Genomic DNA, 27,873 nt, shown 5'->3' with positions numbered 1-27,873 from the left:
CCTGGATTCTCGTGGTTTGGTATATGATCAAATAATTAGCAATGAAAAGCCGCTTGCAAGATTCCTGCTTAAAGCACAGCTCTGAATTTTGGTACAGTGCCTACTGCCTTGGGAGGGTCCACATACAAGCAGTGTTCAGGAGAAAACCTATGCTTGATGAGTATACCTTTATCCCCAAGTTCTCGAGGATTTGCTGATGGTCCATCTGAAGTGTGCAGCAATGTACATGTAATTGTGGTTTGGTACCCAAAAAAGACATTGAAACTGCCATGCCCTATTTGGAAAATGCCTAAAATATTAAAGGAGGATAATATTGTATCCAATATTTCAAGAAAAAGGAGTCATACTTGACATCTTTGGCTACCAGACCATGCCAGATGATGTGAGTGACTATTGAGAATACCTTTCTTACAAGGAAAAATTATTCCATCCGTTGTGGATGCTGAATTGTAAACCTGTAAATTTTAATATACAGACAGAGATTAAGAGTTAAAGTTTTGAATGAAATAAGGCCTCAAAAGAATGTTTGAGATGTCAATGCCAAGACCACATAACACCTCCTTCAAGTGCCTCCTCCTCCGAAGAGGAGAGTGGTAGAAGCCCGAGTGTGACAATAATGCGGTATGGTATAGGGAATGGGCAAATATGACCATAAACCAAGAATAAAACATCAGGATGACATATTATCAACTTTTAAGAAAGCAGTAATTATGTAATTAAGCTTCTTTTTTGGTTAATGGTATTTTACTCTTGTACATCATGCCAAAAATACTTTCATTGTTGAGATAAATGTTGTATTTTTGCACTTGTCGTGTCACTCACGTTTTTGATGTCGTGTCACTCACGGTATATAGGAGGGTACCATTTTCCATAGAGAAAGTTTGATTGATTTTGACTATATGTGTTAGATAGGTACACTATTTATGTCAATTTACTGTAACTCACAGTATTCCTTGACAACTACTTGGGCACGAATCCAACCATATGTGTTAATGGTCAGAAACCCATGTCCAAAATTTGTCGTGTCACTCACGCACCATTTTTTAATCATATCTACTAAACAAATTGTTGAATTCAAATCAAACTCGTAGTGGCCCATGCCAGTCCTATATTGTATATAATATAGTAGTCATGACTGATTCATTATCTTTAAGTTTGAAGATATGAGCCCTAAACCCCCTCCGATTGTCGTGTCACTCACGTTTGAAAATGACCTAATACTAACCTCACAATATGTTAACCCAGGGAGCTCACCGTGCATTTACTCATATTCATGGGACTAGGGTAGATTGTGGTCACAATAACTAGGAAACAGAAATTATGCACTTACCATGATTATGTGGATGAAGGTTTATCGTGTGGCAGTATCCTGACATGGAGGCATAGACTGGAACCTCTACAAAAAAAATTCTGTTGCGGTAGCACTTCTTCTTTCAAAATTCAAAACAAAATGGCCGATCGAGACCGAGGCTATAGCACTAGCACAATAGACTTGGTCAAATTTGAGCATGCGCCCTACACCCTCGGTACTGGTCTCGAACGGCCATTTTGCTATGAATTCTGAAAGAGAGCTACCGCGACAGAGTTTTTCATTTTTGAGGTTCCAGTCTGTGCCTCCATGTCAGGATACTGCCACACAATAGACCTTCATCCATATAATCGTGGTAAGTGCATAATTTCTGTTTTCACAATTTACTTTCCTAGTTATTGTGACCACAATCTACCCTAGTCCCGTGAGTATGAGTAAATGCATGTGTGAGTGGATTTGGTCAGAATAAAAAATTGATCTGTTTGTTAAAGGGATGGTCCGGGCTGAAAGTATGTATAGCTTAATAAATAGAGCAGAATTCACAAAGCAAAATGCCAAAAATTTCATCAAAATCGGATAACAAATAACAAAGTTATTGAATTTTGAAGTTTAGCAATATTTTGTGAAAACAGTTGTCATGAATATTCATTAGGTGGGCTGATGTCACATCTCCACTTCTTCTTTTGTATTTTATTATATGAAATTAGGTTTATTCAAATTTGTTCCTCCAAGTAAATTGGATTGACAACTGATTTAGAGCATTAGATATTCATTGCTGCATCTTATTTCATCATAAGGGAGATGTATTATTCACACAAGTATGAAATAATGAAAAAAATATGATTTTATGTAATAACATAAGAAAACGGAAAGTGGAGAAGTGACATCATCAGCCCACCTAATGAATATTCATGACGACTGTTTTCACAATTGCTCAACTTCAAACTTTAATAACTTTATTATTTGTTATCCGATTTTGATGAAATTTTCGGCATTTTGCTCTGTGAATTCTACTCTATGACTATGACTATGTATTACGATATAAACATTTTCAGCCCAGACCATCCCTTTGTCTGTGTTGTGTTGTATTGATCAGTGGTGATTGGTAGCAGTTTTAAACTTAAAGATTTAAGGCCAAGTAAAACAAGAAAGTAGTTGATCGTCCTCGCGCGCATCTATTTTGGCCGCCGCATGGAAATTTTTGATATTTACTCTTTTCAAAAATTGGCTAAAAAAAAAAAAGAAAAATCGGGATGTTCCTTTTTTGATGTTCCCTTTTTCATTGCAGCATCAATTTTCTTGATATTTACTATTTTTATGGCTGCTGAAGTGAATAGCGAAAAAAAATTACAAAATTGGCGAGCAATTTGCTCTCATGTGGTTTGGGATCTCTCTCGCAGCTTCAAAAACAATTGCAAAGTCCAATATCGCCGTAACTGCAAGAAAGAAAAAAATTCTGATTTGTTTTTCTATTGGAATTTTGAAGGTACCATCATAAATTAGCGTGAAAATAAAGTTTGCAAACTGGGGAAGATCACGGATTTCTTCATTTTTAGTGCATTTTCGGGGACCCCGCTTCCTGAATCTGAACTAATCCGTCGCATGCTTTGGAAATATGGCGCAGAAAAATCAATTTTAATGACGTAAATTTGTATTTCGGCAGGGTTTTTGGTGAGTGATAGCACCTGTACTTCGATGTGTGTTACGGTGATTGACTGCTTGTTGTGACTCTGTTGGGTAATGCATGATTTGTGTGCTGGGATGATGTTATTGACTGTGCTGGCGCAACATGTGAATTTGTGAAATGAATTGAATTTTCTAACGTCAGCAGAAAGTGCATTGAATATTCAAAAAAATAATTTCAAGTGGGTTATTCTTTATGAAGATTGAAAATAATTAATGGGATTCCAAGAAGTGCCAATTCTGTTCAAATTTGATAAACTTTATTCTTCCTTGAGCTATTCAATTTGATGGAAAATTGTAAAAATTAGTATCTAACACTTACAGTTACAAACATGAAAATAATAAACATTAGGCCTATGTGAACAATTAAGTCAATCATCATTTAACATTTGATATCAATTAAAAATGAATAAAAATTGAACAGTATTAAACAACATGTAAATGAATATACAAGCAGCTGGAAAACTGCGATGCGAAACCATGCCCAGAGCTAAAAAAAAAAGAGATTGGCTCTGGAAAACTAAACATGGCTCCATGGTAATAAAATGACCCCACCCCCATGCATTTTTTACCTTTACAAGAATAATGTTTAAATCATTAGCATTACAGTAGCGGTATACATCAGTATAAATACATCAATAGATTTTTATCACATAATACATTTCCATAGATTTCCAATCAATTGTATATTATGCATATATATATATATATACATATATATTTCTACTCATTTATTATTAATATTGAGCATGCAACGATCACATATTTCGAGCTTGACATGGCCTGACAACGATTTTAACAAAAAATAGTAATACTAGCAAATAATAAGGACCTCCCTCATCACCGCTCTCAAAAAACCTGGACGATTAACTACTTTCTTTTTTTACTTGGCCTAATATGGGGTAAAAAGGCAATATAAGATAAGTGCAAACATTTGGCCTATTGAAACTGAAAATGCAAACCATTTTTCTTGCTAAACTCAACCACTACTCATAGGTTCAGGATCTTTGAACTCCGCGCCTGCTGCTGCAGCTTCTCACTGACAGTGCAGTACCCGGTATGAGGCTCCAGCCGTCCAGCGCGGCGCGCTAGCCGAACAAACCGGTAACCGAACAAACCCGTCAAACTGCAAGCGATTAATACAGAACGACTTACATTTGTCCAACGACTTTTGATCTAAATTGAGTTGCTCTCCAATTCCCATCTTGCCCTCCTCCTCCTGCTCCCGCAGCACCTATTCCTCCAGCTCCAGGTGTCGCCATTTCGTGTAAATTTTCAGGTTTTCTAACAATAATAACAAGTTTATTGCACGAGAAATATCAGTTTATTGCCCAAATCTGACGACGCGAGAAATTGTATGGTGAAGGTAAATCGAAACAGCCAATTGCAAAATTGAATGGCAAAATATTGGAGCACAACGAAGCAATAGCCCGGCGCTCTATGATGTGCAGGCGGGGTGAATGTGATTATCTTTATCATTTTCAAAATAATGTAAAAATCAAAAAATTAAATACTGTTCACAACTTAAACAATCTGAAAGGTGCAAATTTATCTAAACGCCTTTAAAAACAAATGCTTGATTTGGGCAATCAATAAGGTGAATGAAATATCCTACTTATAGTTATAGGCTTGTTGCAAAGTTTGCGAAACTCCAACGACTGATAAGGTTGAACCTTGATCATAATCATAATAATCAATCCCGGAAATCAATCAATCTACATGCTTGGAGGGCCCTATATAGCTGGAAATTTTATTTTTTCTGGACGGTGCTGATGAATATTTGACCAGCACTGAAAAAAAAGTTTTCACTACAAAACGAAGGTAATTGTGCTTATACATTGGGCTAGTACTGCCTACGGAGAATAATGCACACAAAGGCACCCCCCCCCCGGAAAAGCACCCGTGGATCCAGCATCCCCACTTCCCAGGGCCATATAACATATGCTTTAAAAAACAATGTTGTTTATGCGTGTATAAATGAGGGGTATAAATAATCACCCTATACATTTGCACCTTTGGGGGCGTGGGGGGGTACTGTTAGGGCTTACCCTTAATTGCTTCAGGGAAAATGCATGAGTTATAATGATAACACCAAGCACCCAGCACACCCCGCCACACAAATAGGGGTGCAAGAAAGATGCAACTTTGCAGGAAAAGGTGCAGAGCTATTCAGCGAGTATTCGAGCATTAGTGGAAGAGGTCTTAATTGGGGGGGGGGGGGGGGACCACGAGTGGATACCATGAGCGACGTCGTGAAAAGCACCCTAAGCACGTATTTTCCATATTCTGACATTGTATGAAACCCTACCCGTAATTATTGGAAAAAAACAATACCCTTGGCAAATATTCACTGAATTGAACCCCTAGCTAAAAAAAAAAAAGTACAGCGATAGTCACAGTCGTCGGTTTTACCTTTACCTAAAACGGCCCCACCTCACACACCTCGCTCAAATCGAACTCTTAACACGTAGTATTAACGGAGCAAACAGTGTCATCCTTTATAAAATATTTTAGTCTTTTTATACCCTCGCGAATTTGACCCTACACACGTAGCCTTCCTAGCGAAATAGATACCCTTTTCCCCAGTAATTTAGTGTTTTTTACAAATTACGTTACGTACGTAAGGTGCCCTATCTTGAAAAAAACATCTTTTTTACGTGTTTTTTGGTCGCGCATGTTATCCACTCGTCAATGGAAGTGCCCCCCCCCCCGGGCTTGACTGTAGTTACAACGACTGGAGGTGAGTTCAAGTCCCAAGCAATGGAAGCAACACTTAAAAAAGTAAACAAACCGGAAGTCCTGACATTCTTTTGTTTTTATTGGTTGAGGTGCATATGGAACTCGATCTTTCCCTAATTTTCAGAGGTGCAAAGTTGCACCTTTCCAAAAAGGTTAAATTGCATCTTAAAGGTGCACCCAGTGTGATTGACATCTGGGGGCCGTAACACAAAGTTTAGCAATGATCGTAGAATTTTTTTACGTTTGATTCCGTTGATTGACTACAATGGACAAGCAATCGTGAATATCAAGCGTACGATCAATCGCTAACCTTTGTGTTACAGGACCCTGGTCTGTAACTTTAAAGGTGCAAAGTTGAACCTTTTTTTCTTAGTGTGCAATCAATGCTAATAAAATACTTTTGATATTGATATCCCTCCCATTTTTACGGCTTATCCAAAACGTATAAACAATCTAGGACTTCAAAAACCTGAATGACTTTTTGTTTATAAGTCTAAAGACTGGCTGCAGTAAAATCTAGCTCAAGCATCTGTTGTTGGAACTTTTAAGTACATTGTTAAAACTTTTTAAAATAATTTATTTTGGGGGTTAAAGCAGTGGCTGCTGGAATCGCGGGCTTGAGCTCAGCAGCGGTAATTGAACATTATTTTGAACAGTGTTTTTCAGTGTTTCCCCCTGTATATGTGTTATATTGATTTATTGTATGAAGATGGTGCCTACGCAGGGGCGGATCCAGCTTTCACCAATGGGGGGGGGGAGCCGATTTTTTTTTCACCCACATTTTCCCCGATCGGCCGCTCAAATATGATAGAATTCAGGACAAAGCTATCGCATACGCAGTGTATATCATTATTTTGACAGGAAATATAATCAGAAAACGTTGAAACCCCTCCCCCCCCAAAAAAAAAATACCAAACGCAACTTGATTTTAACTTACGATTGATTTCTGGAGTTGTATTTAAACATTACAGCGTATTTTCAGCATCTACTGCGCAGAAACTTTCTGCAACGTTCAGAATCTATTAAAATTCCGTCGAATCACAAATGATAGATTTGGGTCGATCGCATACCTAGGATTCTCAACAGGGGGGGGGCAAATCGTCCGCAAAGAAAAAAAAGATCCTAAACAGGATATAAAGGACATGTCGCACCAGGAAAAAAAATTGACAAGCAAACAAAAAGTCTTCAACTTCGTCAGGGGGGGGGGGGGCAGTTTGCCCCCCCCCCCGTAGGTACGCAAGTGATTTGGGTGTCGAAAGTTAGCTGACAGTACATCGTCTTAAGATCCGGACGAGACAAAGATGCAAATATATATGTCGTTTGCCAAAGTCCATGACGACGCTGCAGCTGTTTTGATTCAATGATTTTCGACAAAGGCTTTTTTGTTTTGAAGGGTTTTGACAAAAGCTTCTCTGCGTTATAGGAAGCATCTGCAAAGTGATTGCTAAAATGCCCCAATATCTCTTCCTGCAACAGGAAAGTGTGCATAAACCATAGATATATATATATTAGGGGCGGATCCAGCCTTCGCTAATAGGGGGGGGTCCGGAATTTTTTTTCCAGCCATATTTTCCCCGATCGGCCGCTCGAATTTATGATTTTTGCCGGGATTTTTTTTTCTTTTTGAAGGGGTAGTCCTAATGGTCACTTCTTATGAATGAACATTAATATATAATACCACAATCCTTATTTATATAATGCGAGCGCGAAGCGCGAGCCAATTTTTTGGGGGAAGTCTTTTGTATATTTTCCAAAAATTTTGAACATTCTGGACATTGCTTGTTATCCTGAAAAAGATGTGCATGCAAGTGAATAATTACTACGAACGTGAAGCGCGAGCAGAAAAGGAAAAGGTTTTGTTAAAGACATGCTTGCTGTTAGCCATGAAGACGTTACATATTTCAACAAATCAAATAATGCGAGCGCGAAGCGCGAGTTGAAAATTTTTGACATATTTACCAAAGGAATGGAAATTCTAAGCACTTTATGTAACTTAACAGAATAGGGATATAACTAAACAATTGATGCGAGCGCAAAGCGTGAGCAAAAAAATTATATCTTTTTTTAATTATGAAAAAGGATGAGTAAGTGGGGATCTTCCTTACATAAATAATGCAAGCGCATAGCGCGAGCAGAAAAATATTATATACGTTTTGAACTGATCGAAAACGTACCTGTTATGGACTGCTTGCACTTAGCCATGAAGACGTTACATCTTTTAACATTCAAAATGTTGACATTTCTACATAAAGAATGTAAAATTTTAATCAATTTTTATAATTGTGAACAGGACAAGTATTAATTGATGCGAGCGCGGAGCTCGAGCAGAAAAAATCGAGATTTAGACCTAAAAACGGGACAATAATGATTTAAATATAGAACAAGTTGACTATCTGAATAATCATGCGCGCGTGCCAGACCTAGAATCTAGGCATTCTAAATTCATCTTATATTATGAAAATCAAAGCGAGCACGAAGCGCGAGCTTAAATTAATTGATATTCCGATCTCAAAAAAAGAGTCAATTTCAGCTATATATTTCAAGCACTTTATAGGAAAATTGTGAGACGGTAGATATGGATCGCACTTTACAAAGAGCATATATTTTTTAATTGTTATTACTTTGAGTTTGAATTCATAGTTTTAACCGAGACATCCTAAAGACATGCATATGAAAATGATGACGATCTTCCTATTCCTCTTGCTAAGTGCGAGATGAAACAAAATTAGGGACAATTTAATTATTAAATTAATATCTTATTCATTAATGCCAAATAAGGGAGCTAAATCTGATGATATTATGGCCTGAAAACTGGAAATGTCAAGCACTTTTATAATTATAAATAGGATGCATCAAGTTAACATATTTTAACAATTAATGCGAGCACAGATCGCGAGCCAAAATTTTTGATAGACTGTTATGAAAAGCGGATTTTAAGTAGTTTGTTGTATAATCAATATTGAGACATACATAACTCGCCAATCAAAATGCGAGCGTGCGCGCTAGTTGTACTACGTTTTGACAATCAGACCTGAAAAGGGATATTTTGGAACTTTATGGAATACACGAAAATAATAGGAACCTGATAAATAAAAATTTGTGAGGGCGCAGCACGAGCAGAGAGTGTAAATATTCAGCCCATAAAACTTACATTTTTACAGAGCACTTTTTAAAAATTAATTTGTAAATCACACAAAATAATGAAAGTTCGATTTCCGAAGGAAAATATGTTATGTATATTGACTTCCAAACTTGATATCTAAACTCCATATTGAACAAGATATGAAAATCACCTAACAGGCAATGCGAGCGCGAAACGCGAGCAAAAAATTATATAGTGACATGAAAGATTATTTTTATTTCCAAGTCTTCATGTCTTCCTCCCATCTTATTTTATTCACTCCTCTTCCTCCTCTTTTTTCTCCTACTTTTCCCTCCTCTTTCCCCCTTTTTTTTCTTTTTTTTTGTGCTCCGCCAATAGGGGGGGGGCCTCGGGCCCCCTTGATCCGCCTATGTATATGGCATAAAACGGACAATAAAATCAAGCACATGAACACAGAGATATTTGATAGATGGATTTATTTATTGAATGAGATAAAGAAGAAAAATATTTCGTTACTTTTCTGAAGCACACACACAAAATAATGATCATCTTTCTATAATAACGTGCAGCTTCTTCTTGATTGAGGATCAATTTGGCTTGGATGCTGTTTTTAATAGTAGATTCTTACTGGGACTTCAAGTATGCCCACTAGGGATGTATTCTAACTAGGCTAACAAAAAAGTGTGTTTATTTTAATTTGGAAGCCCCACACCCACTCCTTAAGTTTTTGTGCTCTGGGAAGCGTTTCATGAAAGGACTTGTCAGACGTTTTATCCGACAAGTCCTGTTTTATCCGACAGTTACTATAGTAACAGTGCTTCTCAACCAATCAGAATCCAGGAAAGTTGTCAGATCTGACAACTTGTCGGACGAAAATATTGATGAAACGCCCCCCTGAAGTCAGAAATCATAGGCGATAACTGTACGAGATTTAAAAAAAGTCAAGCAAATAAGCTGTAACTTTTATAAGTACGCAGTTCATTTGTTTTATAGACTTCGGAGAGAGAATGCTTGGAAAATATTTTTAGCAGAATATTGAAAATTGGAAATTAGAATGATGTATATATACAGGGTTCGTATTTTTACAAATTTCGATGACTTAATAATAAGTCATGACCCGAATAGCCTTTAATCTGAAAGTGAACCAACTACTACAAGTTATATTATAGCACACGATGTGATCTCATCATTTGAAAAACAAGTTTTTGTTGCTCCAGCAATTCACCCCAACATGAAAATCCACTTTCTTTCATCGTAATCAATGAATTTCTACTATTAATCGTTACGTAAATTCGAACAGGGGCCTTTAAAATATGGATATAAGTGTATGACTTCATTTACTCTTAATTACAAATTTACAATTACACATTTTATAAAGTTTAGTAAAACTTTATTCAATTTATCATGGGATTGATATTTTCGATACAAATCGGTGGCTTTTCTTAGATCTCACACTAAATTCTTATATCCTTTTCATTTTTAATTGCTTTATAGATTGATATTTCACAGAGCTGTGTCTACTTTGAAGACTTGCGAGCGATAATTTCCTCCAGTAATTTTTTGATAATATCTAGATCAATCCCATCGATATTAATGTCACTCTTTGCAAGTGCCTGTGGCGGGATGTTGATGATTGCCTCTTCTTCGACACCAACGACCTCGTCATCGACGTCTTCATCATCCAGGGTATCTTTAATGAGAGATGGAGACGACTCACGTTTAACCGCGACTTCCTCGTGGATTGGTGATCGTGATTGGACAACACGAGAAGATCGTTGGGGATTTGTGTAACCTGAAGAAATATCTTGCCGGACATTGGACTTCATATCTTTGGTCTGATCAGGACGATGAATCTGATGATTTACAAAGGAGGCAGCAGATGAGGACTTTGTTGCATCACCTGTATTTCGTTGATGCTTATTCCCTCTAGAGACATCATCCTCAGGGTCTTCGAGGATGCCCATTTCATGCATAAGCTGCAGGAAATCGTCCACCTCATCTTTCACTTTGCCCAAGTTTTCGGGTTTTCGAGATAGATGACCATCTCGACCATCCTTCCTCTGTCGGGTAAGAAGGTCTTCATAGACTGCGTTTTTCGGAAATGGTGCTCGTGGCGGTTGCACGTACCCATGTTGGATTTGGTCTACCAGCTCCGATGCGCGTTCTTTACCTGGGAAAACTTGTCCGTATTGGTTACCTGCATACTCCTTGAATGCCTCGGACACTTTAGGCTGCTGCTGAATTCCGGACGCTGCGTTTATAAATCGCTTGGCTCGGACGGGATTGACTGCAACTTGAGACCGACCTTCGTTCAACATCCTCATCTTAATGGAAGCATGGGTGATGTGATCTTCTCCTGTCGCCATCGTGCGTGCACGAATCGCTCGTCGATCACGGTGGAATTGCGAGTAGGGTCCGTAGGCTGCTGCTGTACTCGTGACAGCCATGAGAAGTAGAAGAGCAGGAAAATAGCTGATTCCAGCCTGGACATAGTGAAACAGTAACATTATGGCATTATTAATCGTAGTTTACATGTTAGCTGCAAATGAATTAAGAGACCATTGGGCAATGGGCTCCTCTCAACAATAACAAGACCCCGGAAGAAGACATAGTATGCGGAATGGTAAATTGCCAATTCGTCTACTGCCATCCCGTCCACTCACCACATGGTCTACATTCATTTCGTCTAATGCCATTTCGTCCATCAACATTTCGTCTACCACCCATTTCGTCCAATCACCATTTCGTCTAATAGCCATTTAGTCTAATAGCCAGTTAGTCTATAGCCAATTCGTCTACAACCATTTCGTCTACCAACCATTTCGTCTAAATCCATTTGGTCTAATGCCAAATCGTCCATTAACCAGTTCGTCCACCGTTCATTTGGTCCAATAGCCATGTCGGCTAATTTCAGTTGGTCCAATATCCACATCGTCTACTTATCAACTCGTCCAATTGCCATTTCGTCTAATAGTCATTTCGTCCATCAACCATTAGGTCCAATAATCAGTTCGTCTACCAACCAAATCGTCTACTAACCATTTCGTCCAATTCCCAAATCGTCCAATAGCCATTTAGTCTAATAGCCATTCGGTCCAATAGCCATTTCGTCTAATACAAATAATTTGCGTTATCCGAGGAGGGGAGCGAAATGACTTTAATACCTTGAAATTATTGATGATATTAGTTTTAAAAAAACCCTAAAAACTATGATGATAACTACTATCGCAAGGGTCGATTCAGTGGGTACAGCAATTCAGGCACCCCCACCCCCCTAAAACGCACACACACACGCACACACACACATATAAAAGGGGGAACTAAGATGGGAAAATGGAAAAGGGTCCTTTTAATTTAATTTGTCGCTCAATTTTTATTTAAAAAAAGAAAGGAGAATATTGTATTCCGATATCAAAATACGATAAACAGATGAAAGACAATATAGCCTTTTAAAGAAATATTATTGATCAATATACCCCCCACCCCCCCCCCAAAAAAAAAAAAAAGCTCTTCCCGATCTGTCCTTTCTTCTTTCCCTGTACTATCCTCTCCCTTTTTGTTCGTTTCCCGTCGCTAGAAGCCCGCCTGCGCCTAATTAATGTAGGCCTAGTAGTATTGACAATAACGATGAGTATAATGTTTGTGATATACTCATGCTGTAGTAATTAATGGATATAATAATAAGAATGATAATCATCATAATGATACTAATAAATAATAATAATAATAATAAAATTCACAATAATACTACTAATAATAATAATTATGATGATCATATTACTAATATTAACAAAAATGATAATAATAAGGATAATCATAATAGAAATAATATACATAATTAAAATAATTACTACTACGTAGGCGCGGATCCAGGAGTTTACAGGAAGGGGGGGTATTGAAATCACTAGAGTAGATTTTTGGTCGCGAGTATATAGGCCTGCCGGGTATAATTATAACACATCCCTTTTGCGGATCTAGCTTTTGCTAATGGGGGCAGGGGGGGGGGCTGTTGCTCGAAAAATGTTCATTCATTTATATATTCCCCTGTCTGCGGATCGAAGAGGGTTTTTTCCGTGTTTTTTTTTTTTGCTTGCGCGAGCTGATCTTTTTTTTTATAAACATTTTATTTCATGTTGGCCCACTATTATTTTACACATAAAATCGTAAGTCTTGACACTGTTTGAAATCCTGAACATTTCTCTAGATTAATAACTAATGCGAGGATTGCAAGCGCGCAGCGCGAGCTGAGAATTTTCCATATACTGACATGAAACAGGGGCGTTTTAAGGACTGCGTTTAGGAATTCTTGAAGATACATATTTTACTTTTGTAAATGCAACATCACAGTGCGAGCTGAAATTTTCCTATATTCAGACCTCAAAACGGGGCACTTTAATCACTTTTTGTAAATAATACATAATACACATCTAAATAAACAATGCGAGCGCGGGTCGAAATTTGTGATATTCTGACATGAAAAATGACGTTTTAAGGACTGTTTGTAAGCATTCATAAAGTGGATACATAGGCATTTCGAGGAGGGCAAAGCGTCCGCCCCTCCTTATTGACGGCCCCAAAAAAGAGAAAAGGGTGGGGGAGAAAAAAAGAGAAAAAGGGAAGGAGGGAAAAGAAAACGGTGAATGAGACGAGAAAAAGCTGAAGGAAGGAATTAGACATTGACAATCCACGTCACTATATATCCAGTTTAGAAATGAATATACAAACATGTGCACGGCGAGTTAAAAGAAACTGATATTTCAGGACACTTTGAACACTCCCTGTAATACAGGATACATAATCATCTTAAAATGAACAATTACTGCAATTATTGCCGAAAATGTTGGTTAATTATTGACATAAAGAAGTAACAGATTAAGGATTGTTTGAAGGAATTCAAGAAGAGATGGATGTATCATAAATAAAAATGTGAGCGCGCAGCAAGAGCTGAAGCTGTTTCCCTATTTTCAGATCTCAAAAGTGGGAGATTTTAATCATTTTTCTTTTGTTATTATGTACAGGATACATATCTCAATAAATTATTAATGCGAGCGCGAAGCATGAGATGTTTCCCTTTCCTTTTTTCCTTTTCTTTCTCCCTCTTCCCTCTTCCTTTTTTTCCTTCTCTCTTTCTTCCCCATTTTTTTCGCTTTCTCTTCTTCTTTCCCTCTTTTTTTTCTCTCCCTTTTCTTTTCCTCTCTTTCCTTCCCCTTTTTGGCGCCCCCTTTCGCCATCGCCAGTATACCATTCCGTTTTTCCTCGCCCGTATCGTGTATGTATAACCTCGATAAGACACACATTGCTTCCCCCTTTGGGTGGAAAACACTTCCATAATGCAAAGTAATCAATGACGAACAACACTAGTCAACAGTGATAAAATAAATCAAGAAGTTGAAGAGAATTGGTAATTAATTAGGCCCACAATCGCGAATAGAGTCGACTCGGGTCGTAGAGGGAGCTAGTGCAGCATAGTAGACCAGTATGCGTATTAGACGAAATGAATATTAGACGAAATGGTGATTAGCCAAAATGGCAATTGGACATATTGGCTATTAGACCAAATGGCAATTAGACCAAATGATTGTTAGCCGAAATGAGTTTAGACCAAGTGATAGTAGACCAAATGCAGTTAGACCAAATGGAACATGGACGAAATGAAAGTAGACCAAGTGGTTATTAGACCATTTGCCTTTAGACCATTTGGCTATTAGACCAAATGGGAATAGACGTAATGATAGTGGACAAAGTGGCTATTGGACCAATTGGCAAAAAAATACCATTAGACCAAATGGCTATTAGACCAAATGATAATAGACGAAATGGCTATTAGACGAAATGGTGATTGGACGAAATGGTAATTGGACCATGTGGATAGTGGACCAACTGATGGTAGACGAAATGATATTAGACCATGTGGGTAGTGGACAAAATGGCAGTGGACGAAATGGCAATAAACCTGCGGAATTATATTGTTATTGTATATCCATTCTTCTTTCATCTCTGCGTATATACAGAATGATAATTAGCCTTCATACTATTATTTTTTTAATTTGCAATAAATAGACGTAGTGATTATTTCCATCTAAAGGGGCTGCGGGGGCGGGGGGGGGGTTAGCCCCCCCACACACTTTTTTCCCTAAATCGTGTACAAAATGACCATCTAATTATAATTTTTGCATTGTCAGCCCCCCGCTTTTGGCTCAGCCCTCCCCCTTTTAAAACCGTTCCGCGACCCCTGTGCCCTGTATCATTGGCGGCGGAAGCAAAAAATTTAAGGAGGGGACAACCAAAAAAAATTTGACAAGCCCCCCCCCAAAAAAAAAAAGGTCTCAACCAAAAATTTTAGGGGGGACGTAGGAAAATAAATTGACAAGCAAAAAAACAAAAACAAAAGGTCATCAACAACAAATTTAGGGGGGACACGTCCCCCCCCCCCCCGCTTCTGCCGTCTGTGCCCTGTATTACAAGAGTTACGATTGATCCAATCAACCGTAACTCAATGGAAATCCACAGTGCCATAATTTTTTCTCCAGGAAATTTGCAAAATGTCCTTTGCAAACAAAGAAGAACTCACCAAATTGTTTAGAAATCAATGAATTCATGGATATACTTTCATATTTAGAAAATCTTTAGAACAAACATGCATTTCGTATGTTGACTTTACTAGCTTTCCATATAGTTGCGATTGATCAGATTAATCGCAACTCTTTGCAAGACGGATCCCTGATCTATATTGGAGACCGAGCGACAGTGTATTCATGATATATTAATTTGTTGAAAATTAATCACGTTCCGTGTTCCATTATCTAATTGCCATTAAAACCCAATTCCATTATTTCATGATGATTGTCAATGATGAAATAAAATATATCAGGGTATATTTTTTAAGTATAAAAATATGAAACAACCAAAGCTGCTATATAATATTTAGATTAAAGATATACTTTGTGCACCCGTCCCATTTGACGTTGAATGCATCAAACCTAGTCTGGTGCTTTGCTTTCTCGCATGATTTTTTCTCAGAATCGCATCATATTTTGCTGTCCTGTTATAGTTCTGAAAGTGGTTATTTACATAACATCTGAGTCCACAGTGTTTACAGCACTTGCAGAGAAATAATTTCAAATTTTAGGGCGCAGAAATACAAAACAGAAAAGGAAAGGGGGAGATTTTTTTTTTAAAGATAAAATTTTTATTACACTATAACTGTAAATGCTCCAGAAATCAAATTTTGAGGATTAAAAATCAAACAATTTTTTAAGGGTTCGGTCGCTTTGCTCCCTCAAAATCCCCCTTTCAGAGTTTCACAAGGTTTTTACACCAAGACTGGTGAACCAATAATTTGCTCTTTTGATAATAAAAAAATAGGCCTTAAATCATTGCGAAGTATTTCGTTCATTAACTCCAAATATTCAAAACTAAAGAAAACAGAAAACAGTCTTTAACAGTGTTTTATCGTCTCTACTGTTTATTCTAAAGTGTATTTAAAAAAACTTGCATGGGCAAAATTTGCAAGATAGGCCTATCTCATTTTTCAATTGAAATTTAAATTGAATTGCCACGCTTCCTAGGTCGCTTGATTTCATGCAGATTTATTTTACAAATTACGTAACATATCAAACCATAAAAGTAAATAAGGAAGATAACACAAAAGTTGAATTATAAAAGAACCTGCATAAAAAAAAAACTTATACCATGAGATGCATACGGGAATTGTAATGACCTTTTTTGCTTGTCAAAGAAGTTTGGTAATAAAAACGGGATCCTTCTCGACCCCTCCCTGGTCAATCCTGGCTCGTCACCGTTTTCAATAGATGGTTCATTCAAGGAATTAGGCTAATTTATCATCGCTATACCATAATTGCTGGAATTGGTTAGGATTTGCCAAGAAATTAAGAAAATAAAAATCTTGTTAATCTTTCTATATACGAATCACAGAATTAACATCATGCTGTAAAACTTACCATGCTTGACATACTGACGTGAGTATAGCAAAGTTAACGACGTACACCCATACGTTACGTTAAGCAGGCAATGTCTTAAAATGATAATAACTTAAGATTCTTCTGACGAATTTACCCCTATAAAGCTCATGCATGTAACAGCTTGCACAAAGAAAAGGTTAATTGACTTTGAGTTCTGATTATCAATCAAATTTACGTCAGTAAGAATATTGGGAGGGCAATGAAACAAAGCAGATAATAGCTATTTGACGTTTTGGGTAACGGCTGTGTTTGAACAACCATTATTAATATCCTCCACAGTGACTAGGGTCTAATGAGTGAAATCATTAATTATATATATATATATATATATCTAAAAACATGTAGTTTCATCCCCCTCCCCCTCTCTCTCTCTCCCTCTCTATATATAATGTATGTATATCTTTCTCTTCCCAAACAAAATAATCAGACAGGCATCATTTAGCACAATAGTACAGTACTGTTTAAAATAACGAAGATGCATGTAGGATTCCATACAGACTTGGGGTCATATATACCTCCCATCTTCCCATAGGTTCAAATTTCAGCAAAAAAAGTAAAAAAGGGTGTGAAATAGGTAAGTGCTTTTTACCCGCACACATCTTTGAATATAATGAAGAAATAAGAACAATATTGTTTGTCCAGGTATGGATTCTCATAGTCTTTTAGATGATGGATGCATAAGAAATGTGTGGATGTGAAAATATCGCATGAACGTCGGACTGGGGTAATTTGAGCCAGCCAACATGGGGCAATTAAGTTGAGCTATAGTAATTTGTATGGTATTGTATAGTAATAATAAAAAAAACAAATCTTAAAATGCCATTGATAAGCAGGCAGAAAGGAGCAAATTCACATGACAATTCTTTTACTTTTAGAGGATGTTAGTATTTATAGAGAACTAACAAGTGAAAAGACTTAAAATAAAAAAAAAAATGACATGATGGCTCTTCTTGCATACATTTTGTACATAGTTTTTTGTGGCTCAACTTACCCCAGAAGGTGGCACATTTTACCCCATCGATGGGGCAAGTTGAGCCATTTGACATCGTTTTTTTGAAAGGTCACAATCAGTGGCGTAGCTACGGGGGGCCTGAGGGGCACGTGCCCCCCCCAGGTGCCCCCCCAGAAAAAATTGGCAGAGCAAAAAAAAAGAAAAGAAAAAAGGGAGAAAGCAGAAAGAAAGAGGAAAAGAAGAAAAAAGACAGAAGAAAAAAGAAGAGGAGGAAGACGAGTGAATGAAATAATGTGAGGGGAAGACTTGCAATTAAAAAAATATTTTCATGTTACTCAGAATTTTTGCTGGCGCTTCGCGCCATAATTGCCTGTTCGATGGGATTCATATCTTGCTCAATAGGCTGATGTGGAGCAAGTTTTGAAGTCAATATGCAAAACATATTTTAGCTCGGACATCGAGCTTTCATTATTTTTTTTCATTTACAAATTTAAGTGCTCTGTAAAATGTCCGTTTTATGGTCTACATATCAGCATTTTAAGCTCACGCTGCGTGGTCACATTGTTTGATTTGCCAAGTTTATATTGTCTACGTGTATTCCATAATGTTCCATTAAACAAATGTATTCAGAATGCCCAGATTTTAGGTCTAAATATAAAACATGCGCGATAGCCTGCATGTTCTTTATATTATCCAGTTTTACATCAGAATATCAATAATTGTCTGCTCACGCTTCACGATCGCATTATTAATGATACCCAATTGACTATATCCTATTTATGACTTACAAAATATGAATAGAGTGTCCTGCTTTTAGGTCTAAAATCTCAATTTTCTTCCTCTTGCGCTTCGCGCTCGCATCAATTGTTTAGTTACATACCTATCCCATTAATTAATACAAAACGTGTTTAGAATGACCTTTTTTTAGGTCGGAATGTCAAAAAATTTGCTCGCGCTTCGCGCTCGCATTATTGAAATATATACCGTCTTCGTGGTTAACTGTAAGCAGTCCTTAACAGGTCTCTTTTCGATAATGCTAGAACTGTTGATAAAAATTCTGTTCGTGCTTGGGGGTACATACGAATCTTGTTCAGGATCACACATTGCCCAGAAAATTAGATTTTCAGGAAAAATACATTAAAGAAAAAAAATCGCTCGCGCTTCGCGCTCGCACTTTTATAAGGCTTATGAGATTATTTTATGTTTATGTTCTGTTATAAGAATAAGAATAAGAAGTGAATGATATTTGTGAAGATAATTTCTGGCCTGGTCCCCTATTGCCGAAAGTCAGATCCTCCCTTGTGGACACATAGACACACATCGGAAAATGGCCGGTGCCCCCCTGAAAAATCAAGGACCCCCCAGTGCCCCCCGGGAAAAAAATCCTAGCTACGCCACTGGTCACAATGACTTTCAGTATGTGGGTAGAAAGCTATATAAAGGTGAATAATATTTCCCAAGAATCAAATCTAAAGGCTAGGTTCCTTTTTCTACAATATTATTTTAGTCATATAAATTCTAACATGCAAAATGCAAAAAGTGTCACAACTTACCCCGCCTTCCCCTGCCGTATGCAGAAGAGAACATCTACATGTATTCACTCCCTCGGTTACTCGCCTTCCCCTGGCCCTTGGCGTGCAAGGTATTATCAAATTATTGTATTTTTCATCTAGTGATATTCTTGACGAATTAAAATCAATCGATCAATCAGTAACACCAACGGTGCTACCTTTGGGTGCTACCCCCCCCTCACTTTCTTTCTCTAGCTCTCTCTCCCCAGCTCCTTCTTTCTTTGAATAATACTAGTGTCGCGTTGAAGCGAAAACGTAGGTTGAATTGCAAGGAAAAGACAGATGTAAGATGTAAGGAGGTAAGGGGAAATTGAGAGGTCGCAAAATATAGTATTATTAATGTCATTTATCTCATTTGATTAATTTTCTTGGTTTTTAAATGTCACTTCAACGGTTCTCATGTACTACGTGAGGCTTTCTAAAATGATACAAAATGCATTTTAATAGCCTTTTCAGACAGTCGTAGCGCGTCGACGGTAATGTGTGTCCGTCCCACATGTGTAATTTTGTGTTGTGTTCAGTTAAACTTCATGTAGAGCCGAGGCATTGCATGCATTGATTGATTGATTTTATTTGGCAAGTCACCATAACAATTAACATAAGAAGAAGATAGGGCTATACGGTAGCATTGAAAACAATAGGCTTGCAAAGGATGACCCACGAAATATCAAAAGCTTATTTCAAGAAGGGTCCTCGACAATAGAATTAAGTCAGAATAAAATGGTAAAATATATTTTAAAAAGTGAAGAATAAAAATCAAAAATTTACTATTATTAATAAATAAGATATAGAGGTAATACATACAAGAATATAATGAGGAAGGAGGGATAGAAGAAGGAAGGGGAGGAGTAGGAAAAGTAGAATTATGGAAGAAAGGGATGAGGAAGAAAAAGAATCTGAACAACAGCAAAAATAGCGACAACAATAACAACATGAAGAGTAGATAGGAACAACCGTCGTTTCTGGGGATTTATTCAACATTTCTGACATTTTACTGTCATTCACCGACGGTAGTGTGTTAGAGTGAGCTCGCATGTGTTTTCACATCTTCCCTTTTGTCGATTAACTGTCTAGAATTCGATATGCTTTTTTACATCGAATTTACACTCTAAGGATTTATCAACTACAAGATATCAATTTATAATTCATAATCAATGAATAAATGTCAAAGAAATATATCAAAGGTATGAAAATAGTACTTTACCGAGGTTTTCTTGCGACTTGGACACTGGACACCAAAATCACTCCCAAAATAACAGCCAAAATTACAAACGAATGGAGAGTGCATCGACAATTTACGAACGTGATATCGATATTGCTTTTGATATTAATTATTATGTGATCTGCCCCACATGCGAGCTAAACCGCTATGATCACAGGTAGCAGAGGACATTTGATATATCGAGACATTAAAAAGTTATTAACGATAATGACGTCATTCAAGATGGCAACTTGCAAGAAAAATCGGCAGCTCAGGTGAAAATGTCTTAGATGAAAATTTTCTTGATCATCCAGAGGATTTTTATCAATAACTCCAGTCCAAGGTACGCAATTACTTATATTTCCCTGATAATGGAAGCCATGAAACTGTAAATTTCGCTTAACAGTTTAAAATCGCAACCTGTAAAACGTTAGTTCACTTTATTCGTTGGCTGTACGTACGGCCTCCAAGCTCTTCAGTCTATGTATTCGTGAGTGGAGCCAACGTAGTTTAGCGGAACAACCAAAATACAGAGACTGAAGCTTTTGGTCTACACGAAGAGGAGAATAGAAGGAAGAGAGAAAAGAAATAGAAAAAATAGAAGAAAGGACATATCGAAACTTCAGTCAAACTATGTAAAATAAATAGTACCTGGTAGAGAAAAGAAAATGTGTAATTTGTCTCTTATAGGAAATAGATTCAAGGATTTTTTAAATCTTTGCCTGTCTTTTAATAAATTTTGCCTTGGTTGCCATGAATTTCATGACTATAGGCTAGCAATTTTGACCTTTTTGTAGAAGTTTTTATTTCTCATATATAACCTCCAAATTGTTTGATGAGTACAAGCCTCACTTCCAAGGTTCCTACTACAGGTACAACTGGTACTAGCTAAAAAGTCTAAGAAGCAATAAGCTTGTTGCACAATAAAAGATTATTCAATCAGTTAGACAGTTATATTAAATGATTAGAATTTATGGATGCTTTTCCCCTGTGGACCCCTAAGTAATTCAGGGCTGTGTATTTTAGTAATTAAGATTTATGGATGTTTTGCAATCTATTGTTTCCTGTACATATCCCCCTTCCTATGAGTAGTGTGACGTCATGTGTCTATAATTGTGCTTGTTAGAAGATTCCAGATTGCATACCTTAAATTGCTGCACTATCTGACAAACCTCTGGCAAGCTTTCAGGTTTTCAAGAACAACCTTCTCTTCAAAAGTATAAGATTTGAAGATGTTAGAAGATTGATCTCAAAGGATCTCCAATACTTTGAATAACTTGTTTAGCTCTGAAAAGCATCTGCCATCCTTTCAGGTTGTCAAGAGGTCTCTTTCATTGAAGAGTATGCATGAAATAGAATATCTTTGAAACAGGCCTATTTATTCCACATTTTAATGCTAACACAATGATGATAAAAGTACTGACCACTGATTAAACCATGAGTTGTATTGAACTGATAATTGTTCTTCATTCTGCAGCAATGTAAATACAACTTACGAGATGGCTTCATCTGGATATGCTATAGGATTCCTGGTTGCTGTCATCGCCATTGCTGCATTCTACATCATTCCTGACTCTGACCCCAGGATTGTCCAATTACAGTCTCAGGTCAACACCCTCACCTCTGAGGTCGTGGGTCTATTTTCTCGTGAAAATGTTGCAAAAATGACCAGTCCAGAAAATGTTGAGGACTCTGGAAAACTGTTCACTGTAGATTCATTGAAGGCATTTGATGGAAGCAAGAATAGCCCTGGACTTCACATAGCCATTATGGGGAAGGTCTTTGATGTCAGCAAGGGGGAGAAACACTACGGCCCGGGAGGGGGATACAGCTTTTTTGCTGGGAGGGACGGCTCCAAGGCTTATGTGTCTGGAGATTTCACTGAAGAAGGACTGATACCAGATGTAGCGGGGCTTACCCCTAAAGATATGGTTGGCATTGATGATTGGGTCTCATTCTTTGAAAAAGAATACACTTATGTTGGTAAGATTAAGATTATTGTTTCACACTCTTGTAGATGAGATTGTTTTTATTTGTTTTTCTTTTTAGCTTTGTTATTGATGGTTGTCCAGATTTTGCTATAGCTAAACTTTGAACTGTGTCCATTGTTGATCAAAATACACAAAGTTACCTATTAAAATAATTTATGATCATTCTTGAAAAGGTGTAAGCTTGTATGATGGTTGGCTGATAAAACAAACATATTTTGAGTCCAAGTATTTATAAAGTTGAATAGCTCAGTGAATTCATCGATTTGAAAGGTGGAAAATCGCTTGCATTTAATACATTTTGGAATTCTTGCTAGAGGCATGATGTTTTTTAAGCTGTTCAGTTTAAATTTTTACATATCAACTTGTGTCTGTCAAACAGGAAAACTGATTGGTCACTTTTACAATGATGAGGGAGAGCCAACGAACAACCTGAGGGCAGCGCACAAGGCCATTGAGGAAGGAAGGAAATTGAAATCAGATGAAGCTGATCACAGGAATAAGTATCCTCCATGCAACTCAGAATGGAGGCAATCATCAGGTTTAAGACTCTGGTGCTCAAATAGGAGGTAAGATTAGCTTTTAGAGCTTATGTATAATATTAAAGTACGGTATTTTCATCCTGAAGCTATAAGGCTTTGGCTTCAATGGCAATTTTTTTCTTTTTAATAAAAATGGAATTCTCACTTATTGGGGATATTTTCCACCTTTTTGTGAAAAAGTACAGGGGATCGAGTGTGTATTTAAGTTTTGACTATAAATTGTATTAAATGAATGAACACCTTATATGTGTATGCACGTTATCTTTGGGTTAGTGAAAAAAACAACATTTTTCACAAGATAGGTAATCTGTGTGGCTATTTTGGAGTTTAAGCCATTTTGTTATTTCTCAGCTCCATAGCGGGATGCAGACCATACATACTGATCATTCACATTCAAAGGTGAAGGATGTTCTAGTAAACTATTCTGATATGGTATGGTATCAAATGTGCCCAGGTATTTTGTGATGCTCATTGAAAATCGAACATGCTAATAAATGCCTTTGTGCTTCCAGTATTGCAATGCATCACATTACAGAATTTCTGTACGGTAGTAGCTGCAACCATCGGAATATGGACAGTGATAAAGACCACACCTTTGATCAAGTAAAAATCACCTGTTTCATTTGATCGCATAAACATAACCTCCTTAGAAATCATATACTGTAACAAAACGCTACAGATTATGTTATGCAGATGAAACAAGCTTTGGGAATTCCACTCAACTTTTTTTTTCAATTAGACGATGTTTCAAGAACAAAGGAATGTGTGCATGTAATATTGATACACCTTTTACATTATCTTGTATGTCCGTCTTTTTTTCCTGTCTTTGTCATACACATAAAGCGGAGGCATTTCACGAGATTGGATTGGTGTTCCTCGTAAGCTCTTCAACCCTGGTACCAACAAATGGCGCTGTGCGTGCATCAAAGAATCTGAGCTACACAATCCTCATCTTCGTCTGTATGACAACTGTCCTCCTTCATCTGTTTCCTGTGTTGGTGATGCCTGAAAGATATGTTCCTCATGCTATGGCTAGGGAGATGCATTTGTAAACAATTTTCCCCTAAATTGTTTTTACTTTTCCATCATGAAAGTCGTAAGATAAATTGTTGGCAATCAAACATGTGTCTATACATTATAGAGGGCATCTCTCCTTGGGCACTTTGAATTTTGTCATTTACCAAATGCCCATCTTTTTCATCAAGATTTTACAAATTCACTCATCTTATTGACTAATGAAATGGCACCATTTGGTTGCTTATCATACCAGCTTTTAAAATGCTGTTGATAAGTTTTGTGAAACTGAGTCCTTTATCAAATTGAAGAAATGTAGGCCTTAACCAACTCATGCAAAAGCTGACTAACGAAAACCAGCACAAGGGTGTTGATTCACAAACAACAGCAAAAATCAATTTGCTAAAAGCTTTAAAAATAAAATCCTCAAAGTATTGAAATCAACTCATTTAAAATTGATTTTAGCTGTTTGTGAATCACCTTCCAATGCTCAAGCAATAAATCCAAGCATTGTTCCTCAGATTTAAGCATGAACAGTTTTAAGTTCTATAAATTAAATCTCCAAAGGAGTCATATATCTCCATAGAGTTTGGATTTGTAGTTGTGATATATAACTTATCATGAGCACACTTATTTTTTTTAAATAAAATAAAAATCTTGAAACTGGTGTTAGGGCTCAAAATAAGATTTTTGTAAGGTCAAGGTTATTTTTAAAAGGGCACTCCCAACTAGGGGCAAAGTGGCCTTGGATACCCCAAAATTTCAAGAGGCATCAAGGCTATTTTAAAGGGCATCTATTTCTGGTCAAAAGGACACCAAGGCCGAGTTGTCTAAAATGACAAGTAGCACAACATATCATCATAAGGCTCTTCAGTATCAGAATTATGCGATACACACACCCTAACTTACATGAGCCTGACTTAAGCCACACTGACTGCAAATTGAACTTAGCTGAAACAAATTTTTTTTTTAGGATGTAGTATTGGGACCAGGTCTTCCCTTAGAACTGTGCCACCATTGATTGACAGCTGACTTGGCATCAAAGCTCCCTGGCTGGGGTTCTGAGTCTTGATCCTCAGAAGATCATTGATTGTGCTTGTTGAAAGTCTGGGCCGCAAATCTCTTTGGCAACACTGATGGAAAACTGTGGCATATTGGTTAAACTTGCCTGTTTTGATAATTTTTCTCTTTTTCTGGCCTTGTCTATCACATAAGACTGCTTCTTTTTAATTTGTTCCACTGTTCTAAAAAACAAAGTTTTTTTCAAAATTTTCATGATTTTTTATTGCTTATAATACGCCACACTTTGCTTCTCTCATTGGAAGTTACAGATTATGGAATTAAAGTTCAAGACTAAACAAGTTGTTTTGTTTCTTATAAGTCTTGGTGAAATTCTCTCTTTATGCTCTCCTCTATATTTGATGAGGTTTGTGCCAGGATTTTGCCAGTGTTTTCCTTTTTTCAATTTTGATCAAAATTGCCATAGGCAGCTACCATACAAAATGTAATTATTTATCATCAATTAGTACCTATCTCTTGACATCCAGAAAGTTGTCTTTCTTCCTTCAACACCAATATTGACTTTTGAATTTCCACTGTTGCATGCCTAAGAAAAACAGCTTGGAGATCTTTCAAAATTGAAAGCAAGTATCACCATCATTTCTTTTCTTCATTGATATCCACCACAGTCTGATTCTTTACTCCATTTTGGTTCACATATGAAGTGGGTCATCCTGGATGTATCGATTTCAACATGGAAACCTGGACCCTTTATTGATACCGTTATTTTTAACAGAATTTTAAATGCAGACTGTCCAACCTGCATTATTGCCTTCATAGGTATATCTGTACAACATATGATGTGAATTTTTAAATAATAATCATATTGGCCATTACTTGATCTGTATAAAAACAGGCATCTTTAGGAAGCATACTGAAATGCTCCCACTCTTTCCAATTTCGTACACGCCAAAATTCACCATGTGCTCAATCTCTTACATGTCAGATCTCGCTGTATGTTCACATGCTACATGCATTCACAATTGATTAATGCTAAATAACAATCTTTCATGCTAAATAACAATCTTTCTCAATTGGTTTTAAGTTCAAAGTTAATACAGTTTATGTAACAATTATGACACATTCAGATTGTGAATAACAACAATTAAGGATATACGTCATTTTACTGATTATTCTGGATTTCTGACATCTATCATTGATTCCGATCTTCTCTGTATAAGCTTGTATTCTTCCCACACTTCTTATATGTAATGTGCCCTCTTAGGCAAGAATCTTCAGGCGCTACAATATGAAAGTCGCTTCCTGATGTAAATGACATTGTTCTGAAATAAGAAACAATTTGATTATACTGTATATCAATGGAATATGTGTTTTTGATAATTATTTAAAAAAAATCAGTTTACCTGTACCATGGACCTAGTAGGTCCATGCCTGTATCTACCTGTAACATAAAGGAAAGTTATGTATTCCGATGGGTGCAATGTTAAGGACTGCCTTTTACATCTTCCAGATAAATCTGGATTTTTTTTTTCCGAAGGTGTAAGTGCAGTTTGTATTGAAGTATACATATATGCCCTACACTAGTTTTTTATCACCAGCCATTTTCTAGCAGCAGAAATTTTGATATCATGACATCCATATCACTCTCTTAATTTTCTCTCTGAATTGACACCACAACTCTGTATTAGTATCAAATTTAACAAAGTTTCAATTTTTATTTGAGAAATTAATGACTGTTAGATGGGTTAAATATTAATATTGTGCTTGTTACAATACTTGAGAGATAGAAAACTCCAATACTTGAAACACATATGTTTTTAATCTCCATCGAGAATGAAAGTATTTAAAAACTCGTAGTAAGAGGCCATTTATCTTCAGCGCTTTTTTTGTATTTCACTTTAACATGTATGGACTGGTTTGATTACATGTATTCAAGTGCAATATAAAGTATAATAATACTCAGATAAATGCAGTACAAACTGATATTCTTGAAGATATATATTTTTTTCTCTTTAATTTCAAATGTACTATTTTCACATCAAAATCACAGTCCACTCTTACAACAAATCCACTTTTAAGTAAATGAATGATATTAAACAAAATATAGGCTGCAACTTCCAAACATGCCTTGTCAGTGTCTTGCAGGAAAAAAAAACTTGTAACATAGATATAATGCAAGACTTTAACTTAGCTGAAACAACTTGCATTTTTTAGTTCAATATATTAGCAATCATGTCTGTGTCAGATGTGCAGCTGTCTTTGGATATATATGGACTTCTTGCTTATTTTTGTACCTGTGTTGTTAGTTTTCGGCTGTTCCACATCTTTCGTGCAGACTGACTTTGATATCTAGCTTGGATCTTTTGTTTAATGAGTTTCTGTTTTGGATGATGTTGACCTTTTCCTGAAAGGTTACACAGCTGCTTTATCTGAGCTATATGCTTGATCTTTTTTTGGTTTAATGCTCTGATATTCATGCTATTGAATTCCAGATGCACTTTCAGTGCTCGGTTTGATCCTTGTATTTCTTGAGTTTAGAATATTTCTCATCATTTCTGTACCTACATGTATCTTCAAAGTTAGCCCCCTCCAGTCTAAAAAACAAAATGTTTTCTTTATTGTTATTATCAATTTTGTATAAGTTCTTAACTTCTCTGCCATAAAAAATAATTGGTTGTATGATTTACTTACCTGGCTAGCAAATAGAGTTGATATTACATTATAATTGGTGTATCTATTGTGCAAATAAGACATGGCAATCAAGCATTT

General features: G+C 36.7%; 3 protein-coding genes across 7 annotated transcripts in view; 1 reads left to right on the top strand and 2 right to left on the bottom strand.

The window, feature by feature from the left end:
- LOC121408970 (mediator of RNA polymerase II transcription subunit 15-like) overlaps window positions 1-4,363 on the bottom strand; it is a 36,526-nt gene extending 32,163 nt beyond the window's left edge. For 2 of the 4 annotated variants that reach the window (XM_041600717.1, XM_041600719.1), the window contains exon 1: window positions 4,148-4,363. In XM_041600717.1, coding sequence (XP_041456651.1) covers window positions 4,148-4,254 — 107 coding nt within the window. In that variant the 5' untranslated portion in view covers window positions 4,255-4,363. Of the gene's footprint in view, window positions 1-3,954; window positions 3,974-4,147 lie in introns of those variants that run through there. The other 2 variants (XM_041600718.1, XM_041600720.1) reach the window with 2 other exon arrangements.
- A 5,922-nt stretch (window positions 4,364-10,285) lies between these two features.
- On the bottom strand, window positions 10,286-16,985 carry LOC121408969. The gene is made up of 2 exons (XM_041600715.1): window positions 16,796-16,985; window positions 10,286-11,317 (listed from the first exon to the last, which is right to left on the bottom strand). Exons 1-2 carry the CDS (start codon window positions 16,805-16,807, stop codon window positions 10,352-10,354), a joined length of 978 nt encoding a protein of 325 aa, XP_041456649.1. The 5' UTR covers window positions 16,808-16,985; the 3' UTR covers window positions 10,286-10,351.
- A 2,595-nt stretch (window positions 16,986-19,580) lies between these two features.
- On the top strand, window positions 19,581-27,272 carry LOC121408968 (neuferricin-like). 2 transcript variants are annotated; one of them, XM_041600713.1, is made up of 4 exons: window positions 19,581-19,638; window positions 22,018-22,523; window positions 22,911-23,097; window positions 23,914-27,272. In XM_041600713.1, exons 2-4 carry the CDS (start codon window positions 22,040-22,042, stop codon window positions 24,077-24,079), a joined length of 837 nt encoding a protein of 278 aa, XP_041456647.1. In that variant the 5' UTR covers window positions 19,581-19,638; window positions 22,018-22,039; the 3' UTR covers window positions 24,080-27,272. The 2 variants fall into 2 exon arrangements, with proteins under 2 accessions (XP_041456647.1, XP_041456648.1); XM_041600714.1 differs by having other exon boundaries at window positions 19,601-19,630.
- Window positions 27,273-27,873: the final 601 nt, after the last annotated feature.

The sequence above is a fragment of the Lytechinus variegatus genome, chromosome 2, assembly GCF_018143015.1.
Source record: "Lytechinus variegatus isolate NC3 chromosome 2, Lvar_3.0, whole genome shotgun sequence".
NCBI lineage: Eukaryota > Metazoa > Echinodermata > Echinoidea > Temnopleuroida > Toxopneustidae > Lytechinus > Lytechinus variegatus.
Note: the sequence above shows the minus strand (reverse complement) of the source record. Positions and strands in the feature narration are given on the sequence as shown.

What these genes read in the sequence shown, in the direction of transcription:
- LOC121408968 (XM_041600713.1), top strand. Translation starts at nt 22,040, where the DNA reads ATGGCTTCATCTGGATATGCTATAGGATTCCTGGTTGCTGTCATCGCC. An exon ending in AAAAGAATACACTTATGTTG is followed by an intron (nt 22,524 to 22,910) that starts GTAAGATTAAGA and finishes TCTGTCAAACAG; the next exon opens with GAAAACTGATTGGTCACTTT. An exon ending in CTCTGGTGCTCAAATAGGAG is followed by an intron (nt 23,098 to 23,913) that starts GTAAGATTAGCT and finishes ATACACATAAAG; the next exon opens with CGGAGGCATTTCACGAGATT.